The sequence below is a fragment of the Dysidea avara genome, chromosome 8, assembly GCF_963678975.1.
Source record: "Dysidea avara chromosome 8, odDysAvar1.4, whole genome shotgun sequence".
Classification (NCBI taxonomy): domain Eukaryota; kingdom Metazoa; phylum Porifera; class Demospongiae; order Dictyoceratida; family Dysideidae; genus Dysidea; species Dysidea avara.
The window spans coordinates 24104219-24130450 of NC_089279.1; the positions used below are offsets into that span (position 1 = coordinate 24104219).

At 36.7% G+C, this 26232-nt stretch overlaps 1 protein-coding gene and 2 long non-coding RNA genes across 7 annotated transcripts; 2 read left to right on the top strand and 1 right to left on the bottom strand.

Annotated features, from left to right (window-relative positions):
* Positions 1-526: 526 nt before the first annotated feature.
* LOC136263993 (uncharacterized) lies at positions 527-8082 on the bottom strand. 4 transcript variants are annotated; one of them, XR_010704912.1, is made up of 6 exons: positions 8010-8082; positions 7138-7336; positions 1195-1583; positions 896-1138; positions 712-777; positions 527-659 (listed from the first exon to the last, which is right to left on the bottom strand). It is a non-coding gene; the product is annotated as an uncharacterized lncRNA (long non-coding RNA). The 4 variants fall into 4 exon arrangements; XR_010704910.1 differs by having other exon boundaries at positions 527-777; XR_010704911.1 differs by having other exon boundaries at positions 712-1138.
* On the top strand, positions 8076-11617 carry LOC136263994 (uncharacterized). 2 transcript variants are annotated; one of them, XR_010704914.1, is made up of 4 exons: positions 8076-8151; positions 8201-8335; positions 11218-11339; positions 11395-11617. It is a non-coding gene; the product is annotated as an uncharacterized lncRNA (long non-coding RNA). The 2 variants fall into 2 exon arrangements; XR_010704913.1 differs by having other exon boundaries at positions 8102-8335.
* Positions 11618-21805: 10188 nt separating this feature from the next.
* Positions 21806-26223, top strand: LOC136264871 (uncharacterized). The gene is made up of 17 exons (XM_066059633.1): positions 21806-22616; positions 22683-22844; positions 22910-23051; positions 23272-23375; positions 23437-23568; positions 23666-24038; positions 24087-24313; positions 24375-24462; positions 24587-24697; positions 24760-24921; positions 24973-25121; positions 25179-25274; positions 25397-25519; positions 25573-25698; positions 25798-25866; positions 25919-26004; positions 26091-26223. Exons 1-17 carry the CDS (start codon positions 22407-22409, stop codon positions 26221-26223), a joined length of 2493 nt encoding a protein of 830 aa, XP_065915705.1. The 5' UTR covers positions 21806-22406.
* The last annotated feature ends 9 nt before the right edge of the window (positions 26224-26232 follow it).

Genomic DNA, 26232 nt, shown 5'->3' on the forward strand with positions numbered 1-26232 from the left:
CATTCTGATTCATTTTAGCTAACTAATTCAGCTATTTAGTTTGTAAAAGAATATAATAAAAATCCACCTCCTGCACTGCTGTTTTGAGTACAGTATTTGATACATAATAGTTGTACGGGAGTCTATGAAATTTATAAGCCTGAAGGTCCAAATCTGTAGATACTAAGGGCCTGAGGATATTACTTACCTTGTCCATGGCTGTTTCTGCTGTAGATTTGGCAAAAGCAGCTGGTTTTCTCTCAATAATACTAGCACCATGGAAACTATGCATGTTCACATGACAAAATAAATACCCTTATTACATCATTGTACATTAATAATGATTCATTGTAAAATTAATTTTGATCAATGAAGTGATACCATATAATGGTAAGCGTAGCCATGCACAGACCATAGTAAAAAGATAAAGCCTATAATTAATTAATCTACAGTGTATATATATATTGGCATCTTCACACACTAAGGAATGTCACTCCTGGCTAAGAATACCAATCCCCACCCCCCCCCCCCCCCCCCCTTCAAAAAAGCAATTTACAAGTATAAGTAGACTAGAAGCAACTCTATATTCATCATTCAATCAGTTATATAGCAACACCATGCATGAACAGCTCATAAAGTTTCAATTCCTCCAGTCACTTCATCCAAATAAGTTCTCAAGTCTATTGGTGATCTGCAGTAAGTAGGCAGAAACACAAACAGAATGTAACTTACAATGACGACCACCTTTTAAAGTGTAGTTTTCAACACTGAGAAATCAACCACCTTCTGTCTTACTGTCTTTTGAGTTGAAAATGATAGAAATGGATAACGGAGGAGAATATATAAACACATTACACATGCACATTTACGCACTACACAATAAATTTGAACACATCACACATGCACACATGCACACTTGTCTTGCTATTTCATATGAGTCACACATTCCTCCACTGCAGCTGAGGGGCTTGTAGCCACACTGGTGGATTACACTTCTTCATCTATGGTGGCACTGAACAGTTCCATGCTGTTCAGAGATTGGGTTTAGCACGCATGCATACACACACATACATGTACTCACATACGTGTGCGCACACATGCACACACATATATTTGTCAAGGGTAGGTTATCCATTCATATTTCAATTTAAAAGCTCTCCTATAACAAGAGTAAGATTCTGTTCAAGTGACTACTACTGATTGTGGTTACCCCACCTGGTAAATGTTGACCAACTATTGTCATGACTTCACTGAAGGTATAACACCTATATTAGGTCATCCACCCTGTAGTTGTGAGCACAGTGAATACATAAAGTATTACCATAATATAAAAGTTTTATATTATGAACTCATGGTATTATCATCCCTCATATTTATATACAGTGGAACTTCAGTTATCCAAACCCAGTGGTCCATAAGTCTGAAAAGTTTGTATCTCTGAAACTGTGTATAAATAGCATTAAAATAGCATAAAGAAATACCAGTATTTTCAACTACCCTAATAGAACAGTAATAGAGCAGTCATTTCCGCAGTTCGGTTAACCAAGAATCCGGATAAGTGGGGTCCAGATAACTGAGGTTCCACTGTATGCCCTTGCCATTAGCTGTGAAAGGATAGCAACTTACAGCTGTAATGCACAAAACATAACAAATAGCCATTGTTACATAATTTCCAATACATATTGTGTGATACTAGAGTATTTGATTTATACGATATTCGATACTTTCTTTAAAGTATTGATCAAATACCAATGTGGTTAAAATTCAAGCATAATGTGCTGGAGCTTGGTATACACTGCATTGTTTTTCTTCTTGACAATACAAACAGTGCCTTAATATTTGATCAAGAATATAAATGTACCATCTAAGAGGTACTGATAAGGATTTTCCATATTGTACCAAATAGCTACATACAGTATATAACTACACTGTATGAGTCATACAGTATATACAATTATGTGGATAATTGGACAAATACAGTACAGTTATGCAGAACAGTTACGAAAGGAATGTATTACAAAAACAACCCCACTCAGACAGGGTCTTGAGGCAAATAAGCACTCAGTAAGGGAAGGAGGGTCTCGAGGCAAATACAGCACTCAGCTTCACCTCATGTTGTATTAGCCTCTCGACACACCTCTCGTACTGCATTTTCTGTTCACACATGTGGCAGTGCTTTAACGATAACATACAATAATTTGTAGTACTACAGATGGGTATACTGATGTGATAATTTGAACTGATTACAGTGATTAGTGGTACAGTAGATTGCAAGACAGTTATTGGTTACAATTCCTTTTGCTAGTGATATTGTTCTATAAAGTATGTATATTTCGTACCATACACATATGGTATGTACCATACGCTTATAATATAAAAATCATACCATATGCGTACGGTTGTACCGTATACATATGCATTTCTTCCGCTTGTGTTTATATCTTTTCTGCAAGTAGACGTATAGTTTGCCATTTCTACCATGGTTCTTTTTTATGCTTCTGGGATCCTATGATACTGGGCAATCATATATGACTCGAGTTGGTACAGAGCATCAAACAGTTTGTTGCCCACACTAGCTGTGTGTCAGTGTTTCTCCATGGCCACCCAATTGTTTATTGCAGGTCAGGATGAACCGCTATCTTGGTCCATTACATATTCCACACTTCCTAGATAGATCACGATACCCTATAGAACAGTCAAATACCCTAATATAACAGTCACACCTTGTTGTTGTTGTTTTTTTTTAATTTAATGTGTGCATGCATAGATGTACAGAATGCTAACTTGTTTAACAATTTTTACTTGAAGTTTTACCAACTTGACTGATATTGACAACCTTACCTTGGATATGCCTAATCCTTTTGCAGAACTGGATTTTACGGTATCTTCCCTGTCTGAAGTCTCACTCTTGTCAGTTTAGATGCCACAAAGGTAGCCTGCATGCTCACTGATGCATCAATTGCTGCAGCACAGCTAATACATCAACAGGCATTTTAGATTAGTTTAGTAGTTAACAAAATTTTTCTTGGGCCAGGCTGCTCAACTAAATTAAACTGTGCACTCTGAAATTGAACTTGGAAGCATTTATAGTTCTGTATGCATGTGGACCTTTGGGATAGCAAGTTTGCACCTAGCACGTTAAAATTAGAAATATTTATATTTTAATAAAAATCATGCTGTTATGAGAGAGAATTTTAAAGTTTCAAATTTAAGAAGACTAAAAGTCACTTCCTTACCCACTTCCCAAATAAATTGGCATGGAATACTGCAAAGAGCATTATATAGTTATTCATTCATGCTATGCAGTGCGTTGTTTTAAATCCTGCTTTCTAGGTGTAAAGCATTAAGCTAGTGAGACATCCCAATTATTACCAATAATATGCTATTAACTATGTATCAGTTACTTTTGTACTAGGCCACTTAGCTATACCTTCTAATTTCAGCTGGTTGCTACTATTAGAGTGTTGATTTGAGTATAGTGTAGGTGTATACTACATGACTTATATTACAATGTTTATTGTGCTCTCAGGGCACAGCTGAGAAACAGCCACTTTGGCTGACGCTATTTTCCCTCATAAAAAAGAATAGCTTTACAGCATGCACATACAAAATTACAATTAAAATTATTGGTGTGCATGCCAGCAACTAGTGCTAACAACCAAAAGTGAAAAAAAAAACAGTCATTTAAGTTGATTAAAGTTTGTGGGAATGGGTTCTTCGGAACATCAATAAGCATGGACATAAAATGTGAAATGTGCAGAGTTGAAGTTGTTAGAAAGTGGTTCCATAAATAATCAGTTATTCGGCGCAAAATGACTGTTCTGTTAGAGTTATTGACTACTCTATTAGAGTATTTTAATCTTGAACAGATACTTTAGCTTGGACTGGCTACATGGAATTAGCCCTGTAAGCTGACAGGAGATGAATCCCCATCCCTTCTGCTATTATCCGTGTATGCATATGCAGCAAATCATATCATATTATTACAGGCTATACTGGGTATATATGTACTTGTATGGTATGGATTGCCATGCCATAATTATGCATATGGTGCGAAATACACATTTGGAATAGAACAATATCACGTGAAAAATAGCCAATCAAATTCTTTGTAAGAATTTGAAAAAGTCTGGCCACCCATCATAGTAGATGACACATGCAGTTTAATACACGATCACCTTGTAACTCTAATTGCAAGTGATAACTGGAAAATGATCTTTGTATATCCTTTTGAGCTCCAATTGTGTCACATCACATGCAATTTGTGTGCTGGTAAATTGTTTCAGAATTGATTCATGTGTACAAACAATCCTGTAGACACAGGTACTGTATTTAGCAAATGTTGATGTGACAGCAACTTGACCTTCCCACAATACCTACCAATGATGGACCACCATTCATGTAGGTTGATAACAATAGGCAGTATAAGTGCAGGTTTGGTTTGTTGACAAATTTGTCAAGTGCTGTGTTTTAAAAGTATCTGGCAACGTCACTAATATGATACCATTTAAAGCAAGTATTGATGCTTGATATGAAAAGTATCATTGCTGATACTGGTATATCACATTTTTTGATCACATAAGTAGTTACCATGAATTACTGTAATATGTGAACACTATATGTTTACAAAATAGAAAGCCTCTCTATGCTATAAAGCACTTAGTTCAGAGAAACCACATGAGTGCATTTAAATATTGCATTTTGATGGTTTTTGACCGACAATCAACATGCAAAACACTGTAACTAACGATTTTAGTATGCAGAAACAGAAAGTGATATAACTATTATGGTGGTGTGGCTTCTATTATACTGCTCATACAATTAAGCACCACGAACATTTTAATGCATGCTCCCATAAAGACTTGTCCAACAGCTACAAAGATTCAGAGGAGGTACGACACACTCACCTGAGTTCATAGAATTTGTACAAAGCAATTAAAAATCTACTTTAGGAGTGTTTCATTAAAAACTAGGTGCCAACTGAAGATTTATCTTAGGCATAATTTAATGGTGCAGTGAACCTCGCTGAGCCTTAGTGACTTGATATTAATATACTGGGCGATTGAAATTGTTATCACGTAATGAATACACATGAAATGGAGGGCAAACACCAACAATGGAAGAGAACAGCACTGGAAATTGTATTCAAGGTCTCCATAATCCCGTAATTTAGATGAAAAGCTAGATTAATAAGTATCAGTTAAGAAGTCAAAATATGCAATCAACATGAATTCTTTTTGATAGCTTCTAACATGTGTTGCACCCCCTCTGGTGATTAGACACTACCGCTAACCCAGCAGCTCTTTGGGAAGGTACAAATACTGGACTGGACTACTGTCTTTTGCATTTTTCATCACTTTTATTAGCCATATTGGCTGTTATACTTTTTTCAACACACTTGTTTTAGTTATTACTTCTTGAATGTGACTGTAACATGTCCCAAGATTATTACATTAGCTATGGTATTAGCGATATATCAGTTTTTCACTTCATGTTATTGTTTAGAAATGCCTCCTTTTCCACCAAATCATTCTATTTGCAGATAAGAACACTAATGTGTACATAAGCACGATAGGGGTATGTACAACACACTTACACAGTGCAATTTACTGAATACGACTACAGTGCAGTGTACATGGCAGCTACGTACTTGTACAGTATGTATCTATAATATACTGCTGGAGCAAACATGGGAATTAAAACATTTGCTATCAATATACACAATCAACTTTGAAACTAGGCATGCTATATATGCAAGTAGTCTACAATAGATGCTTTGGTGGAGAATGTACCACGTAGGTATTAAGTTTTTACACATACAGCAAAAAAACACAAATTTGTACCCTGGAATGTAAAAAAATTAAATTAAAAACAAAAATATATATACCAGTCCAGTAGTCCAGTGACCCAGTCCAGTGTTAGTACCTTTCTAAACCAAATAGATACAGGTTGTATGGATTGGACTAGTGGACTGGACTGGTGGACTGACTAGTGTTTTCTTCCCTTTTTCTAACCAAATACTTGGGCAACTGGTTGTAAGTATGCTAGTCTGATGTAGTTAGACCACTCCCAGAAAGAAACTCATACACAAACAGAGGTGGTGATCAAGCCAGACCAACTGCATGCAGCTATATACAGAGGTTCTAATAGTTCTTGTATGTCAAATCTAAAGCAGAAGTCACATAGTTCAAAATGAATCACTTTGATTGGTCAAAATCTTGTGCACGTGATTTTGCTTGTCATTGCTGTCATGCAAAAAACTATTAGAACCTTTGTATCAGCTATGGAATAGCAAGACAGTTAACTTTTACCATGCATTTAACTTGTATTTAGGACCCATGGTTACCACAACACGATAAGTAGTCATACTATTCCAAGAGAGAGTTGTTATGCAAATTGCACACATCTTAAGATGAATAGGTAGACGGGTTTACCATATTTTACATTCAATGTTATTAGTAGCAATAGCTGCCCAATTGTGTGCTAAAGAAAAAATATTTAGTCCAGTCCACCAGTGATTGCATACAACTGAAAATAGAGCATTTAAAACATCACCATTGCTAATGGTATACAATCACTGGTGGACTTGACTGGTGGACTAGACTACTGGACTCAAGCTTTTTTTTTCTTTCTTCCGTCTTTTAAGTACATATTTGGGCATTGTGTCTGTGCATTTTACCACAATTTGCAGGTATCATTTGCCAATCAATCTTGAAAGAGACAGCTGTTAACTACATCAATGTAAGTATATACTCATCTGTTTTGCAGTCAAACATTTCTTTCATGGCATGATCTCCAGAAAATCATTTATGACTGCCATTCTTTTTATCATGGAGTATAAATCATACAGAACATGTTTAGCTACATAATAACCATGTATCTGATGGTCTTCTGGATCAGCTGATCGTCTTGCTATTCCATCCATTGCTAGGCAATACATCCCGTATAGCTGCAGCTGGGCAAAGCTGACATATTTTGGAATGGCTACAGTGCTTTCTTTCATGTGTGGTGGTGGGAGTGGTCTAACTACATAAGATTAGCATATTCTACATAACAAACAATAGCCAGTTGACCAATATTTGGTGAAAAGGGAGAAAAAAAAACCTGAGTCTACCAGTCCAGTTCACTACAGTGATTGTATACAACTATAGCTAATACCTCCTCAGCCAATTCCTCTATCCACTTCACTGTAAGGGACTGTCATCAAAACCAAGTAATCTGCCATTTCACATTCATATGAAGTATCCACCCCAGTCTTTCTTCATTCTTCAGTTATAGTACAAACTGCACACGTCCATCTTAGGATGGTAAAACATCGCTGTACTCCTGCCCACTCAGTATAGAAGTACACTGTATCCTGTAACATTATAATATGCACTACACAACATGGTGATTACAATAACTTGCCAATGGTCCTTTACCCAATTCATCAAATAAAAGTATGATCACTTATACTTAGAATATTCCTCGTTATACACACTAGTGAAGTAAAATTTACAAAAGTATAGCTGATCAAAGACAATTAAACGGCAGAACTTTCAAATAGTACTTCACTGCAGTACTACTAGAGGGTCTGTCACAACTTAAGTAAATACTAACTACGCAAACATGCTCTTACAATCACCAAGTAATGAAGACAGAGTAGTACCATCTAAGGTAAAATGTGCATACATATAGTTGCCAAACTAAATTGTGATATGCAGTGAGGACATGGCACATGCATGATTATGAAAGATGTAATCATGTAAACAAATTTAAGGTGCTGTACTTTTCATATGCCCCAAGAGTGTGTGGCAAATCCCCCACCAGGGCTAGCACATTAGCTATAGGGATGGATTCTACCATAGTCTGGTGCACCCGCCCCTTCACATGCAGGGCTGTATACTGGATCAGCACATAATTAATAATTTACACAAAAGTAATTCTAGACACCCCGGAACTCTTGCCTCCACCAATTTCCTTGACATTTACAAAACTGCTACATGTGATGAACTCGTCTGTTAACCCAGATAAACATTCATAATGATTACCTTGACATGAAAAGTTTGACAGGATCAGATCACAGTTCAATTAAAAGATAACTTACTCACGTGATATTTTTCCGTTGTTGCAACGACTGAGGGTTTCGTGTCAATCGTGCATGTGGTCAAAGACACAAGTGAGTGGACACAAGTGAGTGGACACAAGCGAAGGCGTCACTGACGTTGTTGTTGTTGTGCAGCCGGTACAACTTGGTGGCAATGGCTACAAGATACATAGATGACCATCGTAGCACAGTCGTGCTTCAAAGGGACAACTTTCTTACAGCATTCAAATCGAACAGGTTACAGTAGATAGCCTCAGGAGACTGTTTCACGTAAGCTGTATGATTGTTTATCACATAGCGCGGACCAACATAACGCATCTCATACATAACACATCTGTATTATTGTGTAGCGGAGACCCATATGAAAAATGCCATTATAGCTACAGCCAGTATGGGAAGAGCTAGCTTTTACTCATCAGAGTACTTTCACACATAGGCGGCGGAAAGGGGGGGGGGGGGGGGGGGGGCTAGGGGGCCTAGCCCCCCCTCAGAATGATATCACACCGAAATTATCCTTCTTGGTGTGGGGCTGAAAATTGTGATCAGTAAAGATAGAGATACTCTAATAGAGCAGTCACTCTAATAAAGCAGTGAGTGTGTAGCTAGCTATGTAAAGACTTTTATGTAGTTTATCAGCTATAAATGCGTAGCTAGTGAGGTGGAAAGCTATTGTCAGTTGGTTGTGAGGTTTTTTTTTTTTTTTTTTGGTCTCACCTTACCAAACCAGAGATACGTCTGGGTCAGCCCAGCCCCCCCTCATATGAACTACTTCCTCCGCCCCTGCTTTCACACACCATTTTGGGCCACTCCAGTTGGTGTACTGGTGGTCCTGTTCACTCTGAAAGAGGCATGCGGGCAAGCGAATTTTGCCTTTGTCATTTATGGATAGAGGGTTTGCACGCGAAAAGTTTTATGGCGCGTATTGCTAAACGTTATAGCTATAAACAACTGTTATAGTTAGTGCAGCATTGTTCGACTTTTTGATAAAAGCACCAAATTTCTTATGGGGTTTGTAGCACGTGTACTAAGTGATTTTAGAAGGGGAGGCATGTAAAAAGTCCTTTGGAACCCTGACCTTGACAATAAAACTATTTGTTTACATGTATCAGTCATAGTCTGTTTACTCAGTATTTTTATACTGAAATAGTCTCCCTTTAAAAATAAAAAAAGGGCATCCCTATTCAGTGGACTGGAACATTGGACTGACATATTATTATTTTGGTTTTTGCACATTCTATGGTTGGATTTATGGGGTCTTGCTAGCAAGCACTCTTAGGGCACCTGCAGCCCACTTCTAAACCACTTCTAAACGATGAAGACGAACAATGGAATATGCGAAAACTGTCTTGTATTGAATAATTTCATACCGTTATTATGCTGCACTATAGCTACTGTAGTCTATACAACACTTATTCCTTACCTTGGTGTGTAGTAATGCTGCAGGCAGTGCAGGGAATGTAACAAAATATTTAACCAGCAATCAACTTGCCAGTGGACAATATTCTTCGAGATATCACTTGAGGAGCAAGCTAGTCTTGCATGGCCAGACCTAGTTCAGTGCAGGGGCTTACCAATTAGAGCACAGGTGCTTGTATTCTTTAATTGATTAGCCCCTGCACTGAAACAGAAGTCTGGCAGCGAGACTAGCTTGCTCTTCAAGCTTGCTCTAAGGATATCTCGAAGGATATTGTCTACTGGCTAGTTTATCACTGGTTAACTATTGCTGTCACATTCCCTGCACTGCCTGCAGTGTTACTATACACCAGGGTAAGGAATAAGTATTGTATAGTGGCCAAATGAACGGTAGTAGTTCGTAGTTTCGCATATTCCACTGCTTGTCTTCAGCGTTTAGAAGTGGGCTGCAGGTGCCCTAAGGGTGCTTACTAGCAAGATTCCATAAATCCAACCATAGGATGTGCAAAAACCAATAATATGTCAGTCCAGTAGTCCAGTCCACTGAATAGTAACCCCTGGGTAATAGCAGTTATGGGCGAATTGTCACTATCAGTGCTGTAAACATGGTTGAATTATAATTAACATAGTGTGAATTTATTGGTGCAGTCAGCCTTACCAGCTGATGAAGTACAACATGGTGGACTTTTCGTGTGACTTCGAAGACTATATAATATAGTCTTTGAAGCCTGCCCATCACCTCCCATCACCTGTTACACTGAGAAGGAGCCATGAAACTAATTACAGCAATTAGCCTGAACACAAATCTATTAGTAACAGCATCTCTTCAAAAAGTGTTGTTTACAGCAATTTACAGTAATGCCAAGAATGCGCTTTTAATTCAGCACAAAAAGAATGAAGTTCAAGAGCAGTTTTAAGCGCAATGCTTAATAGCAGCTTAAGTAAGCTTTGAGATGACATTCTAATGTTTATTTACTGTCACTGTAACATCTGATATTGTTTTGGAGTGGGTAACTGTGACAAATAGATGTTTTGGAGTAAGGTTTTCCCAGTCCGTTTGTGAGTCCATTTCCCAGTCTGTTGCGTGTTTTAGTCATGTTCGTCTCTCTACACACCAAAGCAATTGAATTTTTATGTGGCACCTATATTTTTACTCGATACGTTTTTATAGCAAAATGGAGTATGTAACTGGGCCTGCTGCAAACATGGTATGTGGGCACATAAAATCTGCCTACTTTTTCAAACTTTCATGTCTCATAACTTTTTATACCATCACACTATAGCCATACAATTTTCAGCCCACATTATATTGGCTTTATGATACAGGTTACGAAATGTCAATATTCTATTCTAGTGCTGAGATATGACTCGATTGACGGGACGTAGTTTGTGCCCACATGCCCTGTTTTTCAGGCCTGGTTACATTTGCAAAAAGTATGGGTTTTCACTCAGCCAATCTCATATAGCTACACATAGTCACATAATGATGCCTAGCAAAGTGACAGGATTTAAAAATTTGCTGAACAGAATAGACAATAATGTCACCCAGTGATTGTAATTCATGCAACTGGATTTTGATGACTCATTTGATTTATTAGTACTAATTGCAAGCGATTTGCAAACCACAACTACTTACTTCACAGGCTTCAGGGTTCTCTAGTCGGGGTTACTAAATGCTGATAAGTAAATAGTACATTGTTTCACCTGCTCAGTTCAGTAAATAATTTGTTTATCTGCAGGTTGACCCTGCTGCTGTATGGTTATGTGGGATATCAAACAATGCAGCATTTCTCCCTATGGAAGATGGGAGTTTTGATTTAGATCTGTGCACAAATGCTGTGCTCAATGTGGAAGGACCACTGTAAGTTGCATATATACAATTTTTCCATTGGTGTATATACATCTGGTCATTACAGAATTGATGATATAAGGTGCCCCACAATGCAGTTGTAAGAAAATAGTAAAAGCATATTTAAACAAACTGGAAACTGTAATAACCAAGATGCACGCTATAATCGACCAAAATTGAATAAAGGATGTGGTATGTGGAACTGGCATTGATTTACTCTATGTGATTTAAACATTTAGTTCTATTATTTGATATGAAAATGTACACCATGTTAGTACTCTAGTTGAAATCAAGGGAATACTTAAGTAAAGTTCAGACAGTAAGTAGAAGTATGTACTTTTCAACTATTGCTGTATATAAGTGTTCTTTACAAGTAAAAGTGGGTCACAGAACCATTATGGTATGTAGTTGTTCAAACCTTTCATCATAATGTTAAAGGATGACTCAATGGAACCTGCAGATGATGCTGATCAAAATAAACTATGTTGTTTGCTAGCACTAATTTTCTTAAGTAAATTCTGCAGATAGTCATTGTCATCATCATGTTACAGTGACTATGGTCATGTGACTTGTAGTCTATTGACCATAATGAAGTTTGGTTTAGATGAAAGCACAGAGAGGGAGCCTAAAGGCTGTTTACCTGTTTGGTGGTTATTCTACTAATAATAACTACCACTTGGTTTCTAGGTGATAATACATTTTTACAGCCAAGGGGAGTGACCATGAATGCTCTATAGTGACTTCCTCCTCTGCTCATTAAACTGCATAGCACTAACTGATAGCAATAGTGGTTATGGAAATTTCTGAGATACGGATGGTAATATGTACCAGACCACCCGGATAAGAGAGGTTCCATTGTAATGTGATCCTGATTGGAAAACTCAGTGGCAAACTTCACAGATGTAGCATAGAACTTCATAAAATTCTTTAGTTTTTTATCAACTTTATTTAATTATGGTATTTACATTTAATGTATGATAACACCTAAGTTTAAAGGGGAAAAGGTGTGCTTTGATTTTCCATGCTATGCCTATACTGTAGGTAGGCTACATTTTTCATATGAGTGTATACTTTTTTCTTTCCTTTGTATGGTAATAAAGCACACTTTGTGTGAATGTGACACCACCCACAGAGACACTGGAGTGACCACAATTACCCCCACTAACAAAGCTATCAACAACATTACCATAGCAACTATCAACAAATTAATGGCTACAGATAAATGTTTAAAATTCCACTACAATATTCATATGATTCAGTGTTAAATATTATTGTTCACTAAACTGTCCATCATTGTAAGTCCAGCAAATTATTCAGTGGTCACTTGATATTGACACCTTCAACTTTGTCACATTGATGGCAATTTAACACTTTTGAAAGATTTGGTAGCTGTACAAACTGTCCATTACTCACATACACCATAGCTAGCCTTCCTCAGTCATTCTCCTCATCCTCCTGTCTCACTACTAAGTGAATTCTGGATCTGATGGATCACAAATTATGTGATAACTCAGCATTGTATAGTCTACAAAATAAGGCCGTGTAAAATTAATTCTATGTTTCTGGTCCTACCAATCCCTGAAATTGACCAGGTGACCAGGCTTGTTTTTTTTTGTTAAAAAAAAATTTTTTTTTTGCAACTTTTGATGTGGTTATACTACATTTGACATAGCAGTACATGAATTATAGGGGAAAACAAGGTTAACATAAAGCTAGTGCATCTTTATAAGAAAAAGAGTGTTTACAAGACGTGAACTTTTCAACAGATATAAAATATTATAAATTATTGTATGATGATTGCACAATTCATTCTGCAAAAAAATGACTAGGAAGGGAACCAGAAACATATAATTAACTTTTCATGGCCTAATCTAGAATCTGCTAATTACAAATAGGCACTAGTTTTCTCACTGCCATTGAAATCATGTCATGATAAACTGTATTATATTATAGTTACCTTCTTGAGTTAATTAAAGAACCATGTATGCTCATGCACTATGGAAAACATGGGGGTGTGGTCTCAAGCCAAGGCTTCAGTCACCTCATGCCATATTTGTCTCTTGACCACACCCTCACGCTATATTTTCTGTATTGCACTCACTGCAGTGCTTTAACAAGTACTAAAAGGTGCAAAATACTTATAAATAATTTAATTGCTCAAGTGTACTTGGCAAAAACTTCAGTACAGAAAGTATTTAAGTTAAATACAAGTACTTTGTATAAGTACTCGTGTATACATATTTGTATATTAGAGCAACCTGCAATTACTGCATGCTATATGTACTAGTAATAGCATGGGTAGCAATGAAATTTGGGATAAATACCACTCTTGTTGCATTGAAAATGGAAATTTCACTTGGCTTCGCCTCGTGAAATTTTACCCATTTTCAATGCAACACTCGTGGTATTTATCCCAAATTTCATTGCTATATATACCCATGCTATTCCCAGTTAATACCAAACTCACTGCATATACGCATGCTGTGCATGAGCATTGCTATGTACGCAATTTGTCATTATGTACTAAACACGTGTGAACACTAATTGGCACTACACTGTTAACATAAATTCTAGCCAATGAAATTGCAATTACAACTTTTTCACTGCTACCAGTGAAATACGGGATAAATTTCACTGCTACTATTGAGACTTTTGTACGGGCAGTGAAACAGGTATGGTATTAATATATAAAGTAATCTGCACATGACAATTCGGAATTATGGTCTACTACTATAGCTACGCTTACATGTAAATATTTAAACGTACCAGCTTTGTAATATCAATTTCACACTAGCCTCTTTCTGCTAACAAACCCTATGTGTCATTTCTTGTTTATATTTCTCTCATTTTTGTCTGATTTCCGTAGTTTTCAAGTGGTGTTCTTACAGCAAATGGGAACTATATTAAACTCTACAGTCTTCATGGTGTCATTTCATGATGACAAACATTGCAGTGTGTGAGCTGGTAGTACTCGAATGTCAATCTTACTATCCCAAGTGCCAAAATTCTAAACAAGTACTCGAGTCTTTGCAGTATTTGTTGTAGTCCTAATTATATATGTGCCACAAAATAAAATTTAACATAGAATGGGCAGTTTACCAGTAGAACTATATTTTGTAAATTTTATAAAATTTAATATCTCAGCACATATTAGTGTTTACCGAAGTTTCAGCCTATACACTACACTCACTTGATCTAGCTACACTGACATATCCTAGCTAAATTATATAAATTATGTTGACCTGTCCTATAGTAGCTACACTGATTGCATGTGATTTGTCCCTGCTAAAGTTTGTGTGTTGACTAGTGCTAGCTACATTGACTTGTCCTAGGTAAGTCAACATATAAACTATAACTAGGATAAGTCTATACAGCAAATCATAAATGCAATGTGTATAGGTAAGAAAACTCAACATGCAAGTGACAAGAGTCATCACACAAGGTGTATTGCTAAGACAATACAGTGTACAAAGCTAGGACAAGTTAACATGTAAAGTATAGCTAGCTGTAGAACAAGTCAGTGTATCTATTTTAGGCAAGTCAACATAAAAGGTGTAGCAATAGGGCAATTCAACATGGAAAGAGTAAGAGACAAGTCATGCAAAGTGTACATAGCTAGGACATTATATCATGCAATGTGTAGGCAAGACAAGTCAACATGCAAAGTTTAGTTATTCATACCATATCCACCAAAATAATTACGGGAAGGGTGAAGTTTGCAATGTGGTCTTTAGTTATTTTTGTAGTATATATATACACCCATTCCACCTGCTGGACTGGTTTATCATTGAGCATTTGCCATGGCTACAGAAGTTTAAAACTTTTAATAGACGCAATTAAAGCAACCATTTTTATGGAACAATAATTGTTGTAATTTTACCAATTGAAAATTATATAATTAGTCATCATTATTGCACTGCTTGTTTCCCATCCCCAAAAGCAGTAAGAACAGAGATGGGGTGGAAAGTAATTATTGATGATTAATTATAAGTCAACTGTACATGTACTTTTATATGCATGTGACTGCTTTATTAGAGTATCACAATCTTAAAGGTGGAAGGACTATGCATTATTCTCAGTGTCCTGTATTGGTGGGAGCAGTCAGAATCATGCAAAAAGGAACAGGAAAATACACAATGGCAAGATATATTTCCTTATTGTATGAACCAAGGGGGAGGTGCAACCCCTTTGTTACTTTTCCACCTCTGCATAGCCAATGGATTTACCATGACACTCAGACATTCAGTGCAGAGTTTAGTGCAACTAAAGTAGTGCATATGCACATGATCAATAAAGTTTGTGGTGCTGATGGTGACAGCAAGGAATAATAATTATTATGTTACATTATTCTTACTATATATTGATTAGAAACTACCAGTGGCGTAGCCAGAAAAAATTTTTACTGAGGCAAAGTAAGTTATACATTGACGTAATTGAGAGGGTCTGCTTGTGACTCAACTGATTCACAAACACTTTCAAGCATGGGTGGTATAGCATTTTCAGGTTGATTCTCTGGTTGGATGGAAGAAATTGTTTCAGAAGACTCTGAGTACTTTTCTACTTGTCATGCTCCAGTTTAGTTAATGCAACAGTATACCATGACTAGTTTAATTGTACTCAACACAAAAAAACTGGAGATATTTTGAGTGGTCAGGCCATCCAACAGAGGTCATAGTCATGCACACTATACTTTTATTGATCCGATATATGATATTTAAGTCAGAGATATCTCTTCCATGATATAATCAACTACATGTGCTAAGTATGTCAAGCTAGGGAGTCTGGAGGCATGCTCCCTCAAGGAAATTTTTGAAAATACATGCTTTGAAATGGCATGTGGAAGCTATTTTCATGATATACATGCATGATCAATGGGCTTTATGCAATGCCATGCAGTTAATTCATTGGAACACTTTTGAAATGTAATTTAAAGACAATTAACAATGTAAATGATTTAGACCAAGCAGTGTAGGAGTACTGGCTATAATTTATACTGAATGCTCTATTAGAGTATATTACGATGACTGCTCTATTAGAGTATCTCGATCTTTTTCCGCATACAAATTCAAGTAGCTGAAAAGTGGTCCAGGACTGTGTCACCATGGGCTCCGCCTGCTTAGTACTACAGCCATAGATTCTATTGTGTGTGGTACAGTAATGCTGTATAGTAACATTTGAGTAGAATATTCAAGGTGCCAAAACTCAGGCCTGCTCAGTGCTCAGCCTGAATTGTTGAGCATTGTTTTTACCGAGGCAGCTGCCTCAATGGTAGCTACGCCACTGACTACTACGTGAGTATATAGCATTTATAAGATAGAAAGGTAGGGGAGGTGGGTAGCTAGCAGCAGTAGCACAGTGGTTAGCACGCTTACCTAAAGCTGCAGTAGTCCAGAATTCGAGCCCCAGCTGAATTTTGTGGGGTTTTTTTTCCGTTTAGTGACCTTGTTTTGTCTAAGTTTTACTGTTGGGTCAATAACCAGTATGGTTTGTTGAACCGACTTTTAGTTCAGTACAATCTACCAGAGAAGGCTGTCACTTCTAGTAATTTAGAAACGTAAAAAAGAATTGCAACAGTTATGGATAAAAGTGATAGTTGAAGGGAAAAACAAATCATGGTAGCCATTTATCCTGGTTGATAATGTGTCTAGTTTAAATACAGAGTTGTTCAGTATCTTGCATCATCACAGCTTTTAAAATAACTTCAGGTCTTGCTGTTTAAGCGTTGGCCATTCTATTGCACTATCATTCTTGAGATTGATGAGTATCTTAAAAATGATTCAATACAAATCTTGCATTTCACCTCTCCTGGAATTTCTCCTGGAATCAACACGATGCAAACAAAGCCAATTCAATTGGAGGTTTCTCCAATGAAATGTAAGTTCATGCCCAATACCAGTCAAAGAAGCATGCATGTTGTAAGACAATGGTAGGATCTATTCTTGAATATGCCTCACCTGTATAGTCTCCATGTTAGATGGAGATCATACAGGTGAGGTGTACTTAAGCTTCTTTGACTGGTATTGGGCATGAGCTCACATTTCATTAGAGAAACCTCCGATTGAATTGGCCTTGTTTGAATTAAATGTTAGAAAATGTTTTGATTCCAGGAGAGGTGATTGTACTAGGGTAAGTACAAGTACTATTAAACACTAAAACAATGCCCTTTGTTTTCTTCAAATGTGTTTCAGTACCATTTTCATGGCCTAAACTATACAATCAAGTTTAGGGCAATATTATACCATCAAAGTAAAGTCAAAGGAGTGAACAGGGCTAGTGAAACAGTTAACATGCAACTGTAATCTGCACAATAGCATGTACATGCATGCATTACTTACCACACAGTTTACACCTTTCAGTGATGTTGCGTATTTGCTTCACTTTACATGTTCATTAAACACATTGCATGTAGCTTTTTACTGGAAAAGTGACATGTAAAGCTTAGCTAGGACAAGTCATTGTAGCCAGACTTGCAAAGTTTAGGTCATTGTAGCTAGCACAAGTCAACATGCAAAGTTTAGTTAGGACAAGTTATTGCATAGCTAGACTAGCTAGCATTAGTCAGCATGCAAAGGTTAGCTAGGACGTAGCTAGCGTTAGTCAACATGCAAGTTTAGTCATTGCAAATCAATATGCAAAGTTTAGCTAGGACAAGTCATTATAGCCAACATGCAAAATTTAGTTAGGACAAGTCATTGTACTCAACATGCAAAGTTTAGTCACTGTAGCTATATAGGACAGATCAGCATGCCAATTAAAATAAAAGTTTAGTGGGGACAAGTCACAGTTAATGTAGTTTTATAGGACAGGTCAACACAAAAACTTTAGCTGGGATATATCAGTGTAGAACATGTCAACATGTACATAGGACAAGTTATTGTAGCTATGTAGCACAAGTCAACATCAACATGCAAAATTTAGCTAAGACAAATCATAGTAGCTATATATCACAGGCTAACATGCAAAGTTAAGTCAGTGTAGCCATCACAGTCAGCCTTGAATGTTTAGCTAGAACATAACATTATAGCTATTATAGCACTAGCCAACATTTGAAGTTTACTTTGGACAATTGCAAGTCAATGTAGGGCTAGTTAACATGCGAAGTTCAAGTTGGTGTAGATATTTGAAGTTAGCTAGGACAAGTCAGTCAGTGTACCTAGAACATGTCAGCTAGGACAGATCAATGTGTAATATTTAGCTAAGCTGTGAGTCAGTGCAGCTAGAGTAAGTCAACATTCAAAGTTGTATAGCAATAGCTAGGACAATTAAGTCAGTGCAAGTCAAAATGCAAAGTTTAGTAGGGACAAATCAATGTTGCTAGCTATAGCCTATAGGACAAGTCAGCATGCAAACTGTGACTGGGAAATGTTAACATGCAAAGCATATATGCATAACTAAGAAGGAGTCAGCATGCATACACATTGTAATGAGTGATCATCACGTCAGGCTAATGACACATAAAGAGTACAGATCGATCATGTAAAAGTCACCAGACAGCACAAATAGTTTTATAAGGGTATCATTATTTTCTACGTGGTGATAATATTATATGCTGTCGTTGTCTATCTACCATTTCATCTATTATAATAGTTAATGTTTACTGAACTACGTAAGTACTATTATGAGGCTACTACAACCAAACACTAGAATAGATTCATATCTTCACTCATTCTTCCCATCAGCTATAAAGATCTGGAACAACATACCTGATGACTTCATCACCTGCTCAAGTTTAGAACAATTTAAAGCAAAGCTAACTGGACAATTATTAATTATATAATTTGTTGATTAATTGTACCATTAGCTGTGCATACTGTTTGTAAGATGTTTTGCACAAGTAAACAATAATGATAATAATAATAATATAACCCAATTATTTTATGATTAATCTGATGCTTATTTGGGGACTTGAATGCCATAACAATGAATTAATGGAGTTTAAGAAGTTTAATAAAGCACACACTCAAAACACTCTAATTAAACAATCATTAATTTTCTGCTTGAAAAAATAATAATAGTGGTTGGTCTTCCTATTTTAATTGAACTATATTTGACATTCAGTATGTACAGACTTGTCAAATGAATTAGTTAAAGGCACTGTAAGTTAATTTTTGCATGCATGTGCAATTTGAGCAGTCTTCTTAGACCAATTAGTGGCAGTTACTACCAACGCTTAAGATACACATTCACAACTGTGATGCACTTTGGTTAACGCATCATCAGGCATTAGGTTAATAACACACAAATTTTGGCTCAAGCTATAGCTCATGTACACCATGCAGTTTGGTAATGACTGTTAACATTAGACCCATAAAGAAGACTACTCAAATTGCATGCATGCATGCAAAAGTTGACTTAAGTACCATTTACTGATTCAGCTGTGGGAAATGTGACTATCAGTGAGTACACAAGTGTTGTTCTGGTGTAATGATTTCTGGTATAAGTTAAAGAGAAATCATTTGTCTGTGGTTTGGTGTGGCAGTCATTTGTCTCTTCTTTGTTGGCTAGTGGTATTTGATGGCTTGGTGTTTTCAAATATTTTGTGTTATAAATTGAGAACACCTCATGCACTGCAACAGAATTTTAAAATTCCTAAGTCAACAGTACTAAACCAAAAACTAGACTATAAAATGCTGCCCACACAATTATAAATTTATTAATATCTAAAAGCCTTTCCATATTTGAAGCAACCAAAAGTGTTTTAATGCAACACCCTATGAGTACATCATAGTCTTAATATATTTTGAAAAAATCTTGAAACTTCCCTAGAATTTTGAAGTTTTGGAAGTTTATAAGGTCTTGAACTATCACTACTGGAGATTTTGTCCATGAAAATCCAATGAAAAAAATGTTCACCCTGTGAAAAGTGAAGTATTCATTGGGTGGCCCCAATGAAATTTTATTTTCATAGCATTTTCATAGGAAAATTTAATGAAAACCCAATGAAAAATTACCACTGAAAATACTTTGAAACTGCTTTTCATGGAATTTTTTTCATTGGGTTTTCATTAAATTTTCCTATGAAAATGCTATGAAAATAAAATTTCATTGATGCCACCCAATGAATACTTTTTTTCTTTTCACAGGGTGAACATTTTTTTCATTGGATTTTCATGGACAAAATCTCCAGTAGTGTATACTTCTACAGTGAAACATTGCTGGGAAGCAATTGTTTGCTATGGAATAGGTACCTACATACACTGCAACTGCACCAACAATGTTCCAGAGTAGGACACATAGCTACTCCATGCCTTTTTAAAAGCCCTAAGACATGTCCCAGAAAATCAGATTCTCTGAATCTAAGAGTGATTTTAGCAGTTTATTGATACTATTAATAGCAGCTTGACTGTAGTACTAGGGTGACTTCTCTATTAGGGTACATCTTGATCTCGAGGCATTTACTAAATTAGGGGGCATATTTCCCAATATTTTCTAACATGCAGTTTACCATTACTGTTGGTTGACTGTTTTATTAGGGTGACTGCTCTATTAGAGTATATTACTGTGTCACAAAATACATTTAAAATTCATAACAGTAACTTCTGCAGGACAAGATATGGGTCACAAAATTGCATTTAAATGCATAACCGTAATTTCTGCAGGGAAAGAAGTGGGGCAAATTCAATGGTGGGGGTCTTTCAGGAGGCTACAACTTGGCTTCTGAGGATTTACATGTATTCTGCTTGGAATTTACACAGGATATAGAACAGAAGTTGGGTAAGATGATGGCAAATGTTATTTGGGAATCAGGTTGGTTTTAACAAGGTTGCAAGGACATAACAATGTTTTGGGCTCAATTCAAGAAAGTGATTGTCACCAAACACTTCAATAAACAATTATGTATTGTTGTATATACGTCGATTGTATGATATAAATGTTGTGGGACTCTTCTGTCACACTTATCAGTGTCAAAATCCAGCCACATGTCAATGCAACTTTTAGCCATTACTTGTCCAGCATGGATATACTGTACTACTTACATCTTATACTACTCTGCTCCTTGCTCCTGAGAAAATAAATTTGTGTTCCAATAGCATGCGTACATATTCTGCCCAGCAGAAGTTAGCTACATGAAAATTACCTATGGAGCCTCCCATTTTGCATTGCCAAAAACCACAACACTAAAATATTTTTTGGTAGTTGATACCTATGGTTAACTCACTAGTTTCCTTGCCTTGAAATCCACTCAGGATCGAGATACTCTAATAGAGCAGTCACACTGATAACATTGATAATCAATAAAGCCTCCGGCCTGTACCAAAATTGAAAACATCCAGATGGGAAACTACAATTTTTGGAGTAGCCTTACGTGGCAGCACATGACATGTCCACAGTTTACACTATTGTAATCATTTGGAGAATTGAAAAAAAAACTTCCTTGTAGGTCTGTGTCTTCTGTAGGTTTGACTTTCTTGCACCACCACCACTATGAGATGTTTCTAGCTCTTTTACCTACACCCTCGTGGTTTGCTAGATGTGCAATGGTCTGTAACAAAATATTTGGTCCAGGTGCATAAACGGTCCGGCCGGACCAAATATGTTCGACATAAATGGTCCGGCCGGACCATCTATGACGACATAAATGGTCCTACCCGAACATAAATGGTCCGGGTTACCAAACTAAACTGCAACGACTATTTGCCACCGTACAGTCGACAAGAATAGCTATATACACCAAATATAGGTTAGCATCATCTCTTTGAAGCGGTGCCTTCAAAGAAATCTCGCAAAATCTCTCAGCATGCTGACATAAACTAAATCCAATAGATATCTCAGTACTGCTTAGTTAGCTCAAATAGCAGACAGAGTTGGAGTGTATAGACTGTATAACTGGTTGTTGCGGCCGTATCTTGTTGGTATAGGGAGTCTGGTAGTTAGCTTATACAGCATATCCGGCTAAGGAGCAAGATTCGATACGACGCAGTCGCGTGCCGGCGTTCAATTTACTGACTGAGGATCCGCGGCTATACTGCAGCTACAGCAGGACTATATACTAGCTCTAACGAACACGAAAGGCTCAGAGATCAAGTTTAGAGTGAATAATCTGCAACTTGAAGTGGCGCAAGTTGCTTGCTTCCAGTGATGGCTCATAATACTGATAAGGAGGATAACCATTTCGAGGACGAATTGGAAACTGACACACTAGAAGATGTTTATGTTTATGTGACAAGGAAGCAGTATAGAGAAGGCCTTACTCAAAATCAGAAGCGAATTGTAAGAAGAAAGGCAGCAAACTTTTGTGTGGTTGATGGAGAATTGGTGTTTAGAAAAAAACATAAAGGAAAGGATGAGGTGTGGCTATAGTGCACATACATGCATGTATATGTAGCCATATCATTTCTTAATTTGCATGTTCAGGTGCAACAAGTTCGATACATTAGAGAAAGAAAGGAACAGCTTAGGATTGTACAAGCTTGTCATGGAGATCAGACCTCTGGCCATCTTGGATACAGGAAGACACTGGCAAGAATTACTGAGAGGTTTATGTGGAAAGGGGTATCTAAGGATGCTAAAGAAATTGTAAGATGCACTCTGCATGAGCATGTAATACAAATGTGATGCCATATCTTGTACGGAATGCATAGGTGCAACGATGTGATATTTGCCAGCATGTGAACAGAAAGCTAGAAACTATTGCCCCTGCACTGAATCCTGTACCAGTCAAGGCTCCCTGGTATCATCTAGGCGTAGATTTTGTTGGCCCAATTGCATATCAGTCTCCAGCAGGTATGTATACAGTAAAAGCATGCAATGGCTCTGTAAAGATTAATGGTGAGATCTGTGGCAAACATATTATATTAATATAGTGACCATCACTAAAATATAATATAGCTATTGGCATTCACTTGTCACAGGTATCACCATGCACTTACTTTTCACAGTGCATGCATGAATCAGCATCAATTATTATTATTTATTCTGTAAAAATTGCACACATTTTTTGCAGGAAATCGCTATATTTTAACAGTTATTGACTACTTCACAAAGTGGGCAGAGGCCATAGCTACCCCGGACAAAAGTGCATTTCAAGTAGCTAATTCTCTCTTTAAGGTATCTATATACGTAGCTTTATGTAAATGATATCTATTTATAGATCTGTGTTTTATTATAGATTTTCATAAGGATGGGAATTCCTAGAGTCATCACAACAGATCAGGGAACAGAATTTAACAACCACCTTGATAAACGAATGATGTCATTGCTCCAGATTGATCACAGATTAACAACTGCTTATCATCCGCAGGTATAATTTTCTTGCATTGGTGTCCGTAGCAATTATACAACTACATTGTTATTATATCATATACAGATTGTCGATTAAGTATATATATTTCCCTTAGGCCAATGGCTTGGTTGAACGATTTAACCAGACACTACAGAACATGATTGTGAAATTTATTGATCATAAGAAAGAGCAATGGGAAGACTTTTTGGATACATGTGTTTATAGCTATAATACCTCCAAACAAGAATCTACACAATACTCACCATTTGAACTCATGTTTGCACGAAAGCCAGTGCTACCGGTTGACATTAATACCGAAAAGAAAGATCCTGATGTATTGTTAACGGATTTTTGCAAAGCAGAAGATCCTTCTCTACTTAATGAGCTTCATCATGCTAAGCAAGCAACACTTAATGCTGCAAAGGCTAACATTCTGAAAGCACAACAAAGACAAAAAGAACAGTATGATAAGAGAAACTATAAGCCAGGTATGTAATATATATCTAAAGATACGCCAGTTCAATTTCTTTATGTAGGAGCTTATGCTGTAGGAGCCAAAATGCTTATTAGAGATAATAAAAGGAAGAAAAGGAAGGGAGGAAAACTAGATTACAGATGGCTTGGTCCTTATGAAATTGTAAAATCACTAGGAAAAGGTCTCTACAGTTTAAAAGGAGTTGAAAATCCTGAAAAGGTCATTGAAAGAGTGCATGGCACTCGTCTCAAGCCTTATATGTCTCCAATACAGCCAATACCTCCTAAAGTAAGTTAACTGAATATTTGACATTACTTCTACCTTGGTTACCTCTTCTGTTTATGTTTAGAGTCCAACTGCAGTAGATGCATCTACCAGTTCTGGTACATCATATTCCGATTCATCAAGCAAAAATCAAAAATTTAAGGATTGTGAAGGTATTTATTTATATAATACATTCAGTTAAGGATGTACACCCTGTCTTACTAATACTGTATGCATAATTGTGTGTATCTGCATAAATTATGTGTATAGATAAATTTATAAGTTATTTGTTTGTAGTAAACCGACTGCAAGATCAACAAATGGAATCTGACAGTACTGCAAGAAATTCTAATTCACCTGTGCCACTTCCTTCATTAAGCCAAGGAATAAGCAAGGAGCACTCTGATGGTATATGTGTATATTTATTGAATTATACTTCAAGGTGTGCACATCGTACTTATTTCATTTAGTTGTACAGGATAGCCAGGAAGTTAACAGTATAATTCAAGCTAGCACACCTCTTTGTATGGAAGAGTTTGTTCCTGAACTACTTCCAAGTGGCACTCGAATTTCACCAATTTGTGGGACTAAGAAAGGAGATACACAGCTTAGTGCTACACCTAAATCACCTGGTAGGTGTTTCAACAAATTTCTGTATTATTTTGATTCATCACAAATTACAGAGAATAGAATTGTAGATGCAATTTTTGATTCGCCTAAAGGAGTTACTAAATGTAAAAGATTACTGCAGTTTTCTAGTCCTGATAAGAATTGTCCTGATCTTGTGAAACCACAGAGGAAGCGCAAATTGCTGAAAGATGTTTTTAAAACTGTAAGTTTGGCATAATCATCTGCATAATGGTGCTGCTACATGTGGCACATTGTACAGAATGAGAGTGCTTGCAAGAAGGTAAAGAGTGATCCAGTGAAGGAGATTCATAAGAATGACTGTGAGATGGATACAGGATCCACTAATAATGCAGAAGTATAATAACAATGCTATACAGTAGTTATACAGCTATACATTATGCTACATGGAGCACATGTATAATGAATATATGTTATGTATGTATGCACAAAATATTATCATGTGTTTTATTTCTCAAGAAACAGCTTACTAAGATTTGGAATGGAAAACCATGTCATGTTGTTAAAGGAAGGATAGGTAGAAATGCAGTTCACCACGGAAGTTTCCACAGCCTAAAACCAAATCAAGATGTAAATGATGAGGTTCATTAATGTCTGACATGTATGTGCTTATTTAAATGTATTAAATTCCAAAGATAATCCATACATACCTTGAACTGTTATCAAATATCCAAGGAAATACTTTTGCCATGATTTCTCAGACACTATCTTGCATACTCAGCCATACCTCTGCTGGGAAGCATTCACACCTATTGTCTAAGGTACAGTTACAATGACGGTTAGTAACATTTTGCACACAATAACAAAGTAATTAAGCTATGTATAATTATTGCAATGAGAGTTGTTCCCTTGGTTGCTAGGAATCATTGAGCACGTATAAGTACATTGGAGGATGCTACAACCAAGGTAGTAACCATTGGATTCTCATTGTAAGTCTGCTCATCAGTAACATTGTCATCTGTTACGCTATTATGTTTTTAGGCTATGGACTTGGAGCAGAAAAGCTTTTATTATCTTGATCCCTATGGACCTTCACGGTCAAGCCGTGGTGCATTTGCTGCTGTAAAGTTAGTTAGTTACATGGCAAATAAGTTTTTTGGCATACATGTTACTTGAAAATGTGACTTCAATTGCTGAACACCTGTTTATACAGGAATTACTTCAAGAGAAGGAGTGAAATATTAGGAAAGGACCATTTAGACATCACTAAGTTTGAGTTGAAGCAGCTGAAGAGAAAGATTCAGTATGATACCTCCAACTGTGGTGTATACTGCATGAGGGTATAATCATACAAT

Coding starts and splice junctions, on each gene's coding strand:
- LOC136264871 (XM_066059633.1), top strand. CDS start 22,407: ATGGCTCATAATACTGATAAGGAGGATAACCATTTCGAGGACGAATTG. Junction 22,845..22,909: donor CTAAGGATGCTAAAGAAATT/GTAAGATGCACT, acceptor CGGAATGCATAG/GTGCAACGATGTGATATTTG. Junction 23,569..23,665: donor CAACTGCTTATCATCCGCAG/GTATAATTTTCT, acceptor TATTTCCCTTAG/GCCAATGGCTTGGTTGAACG.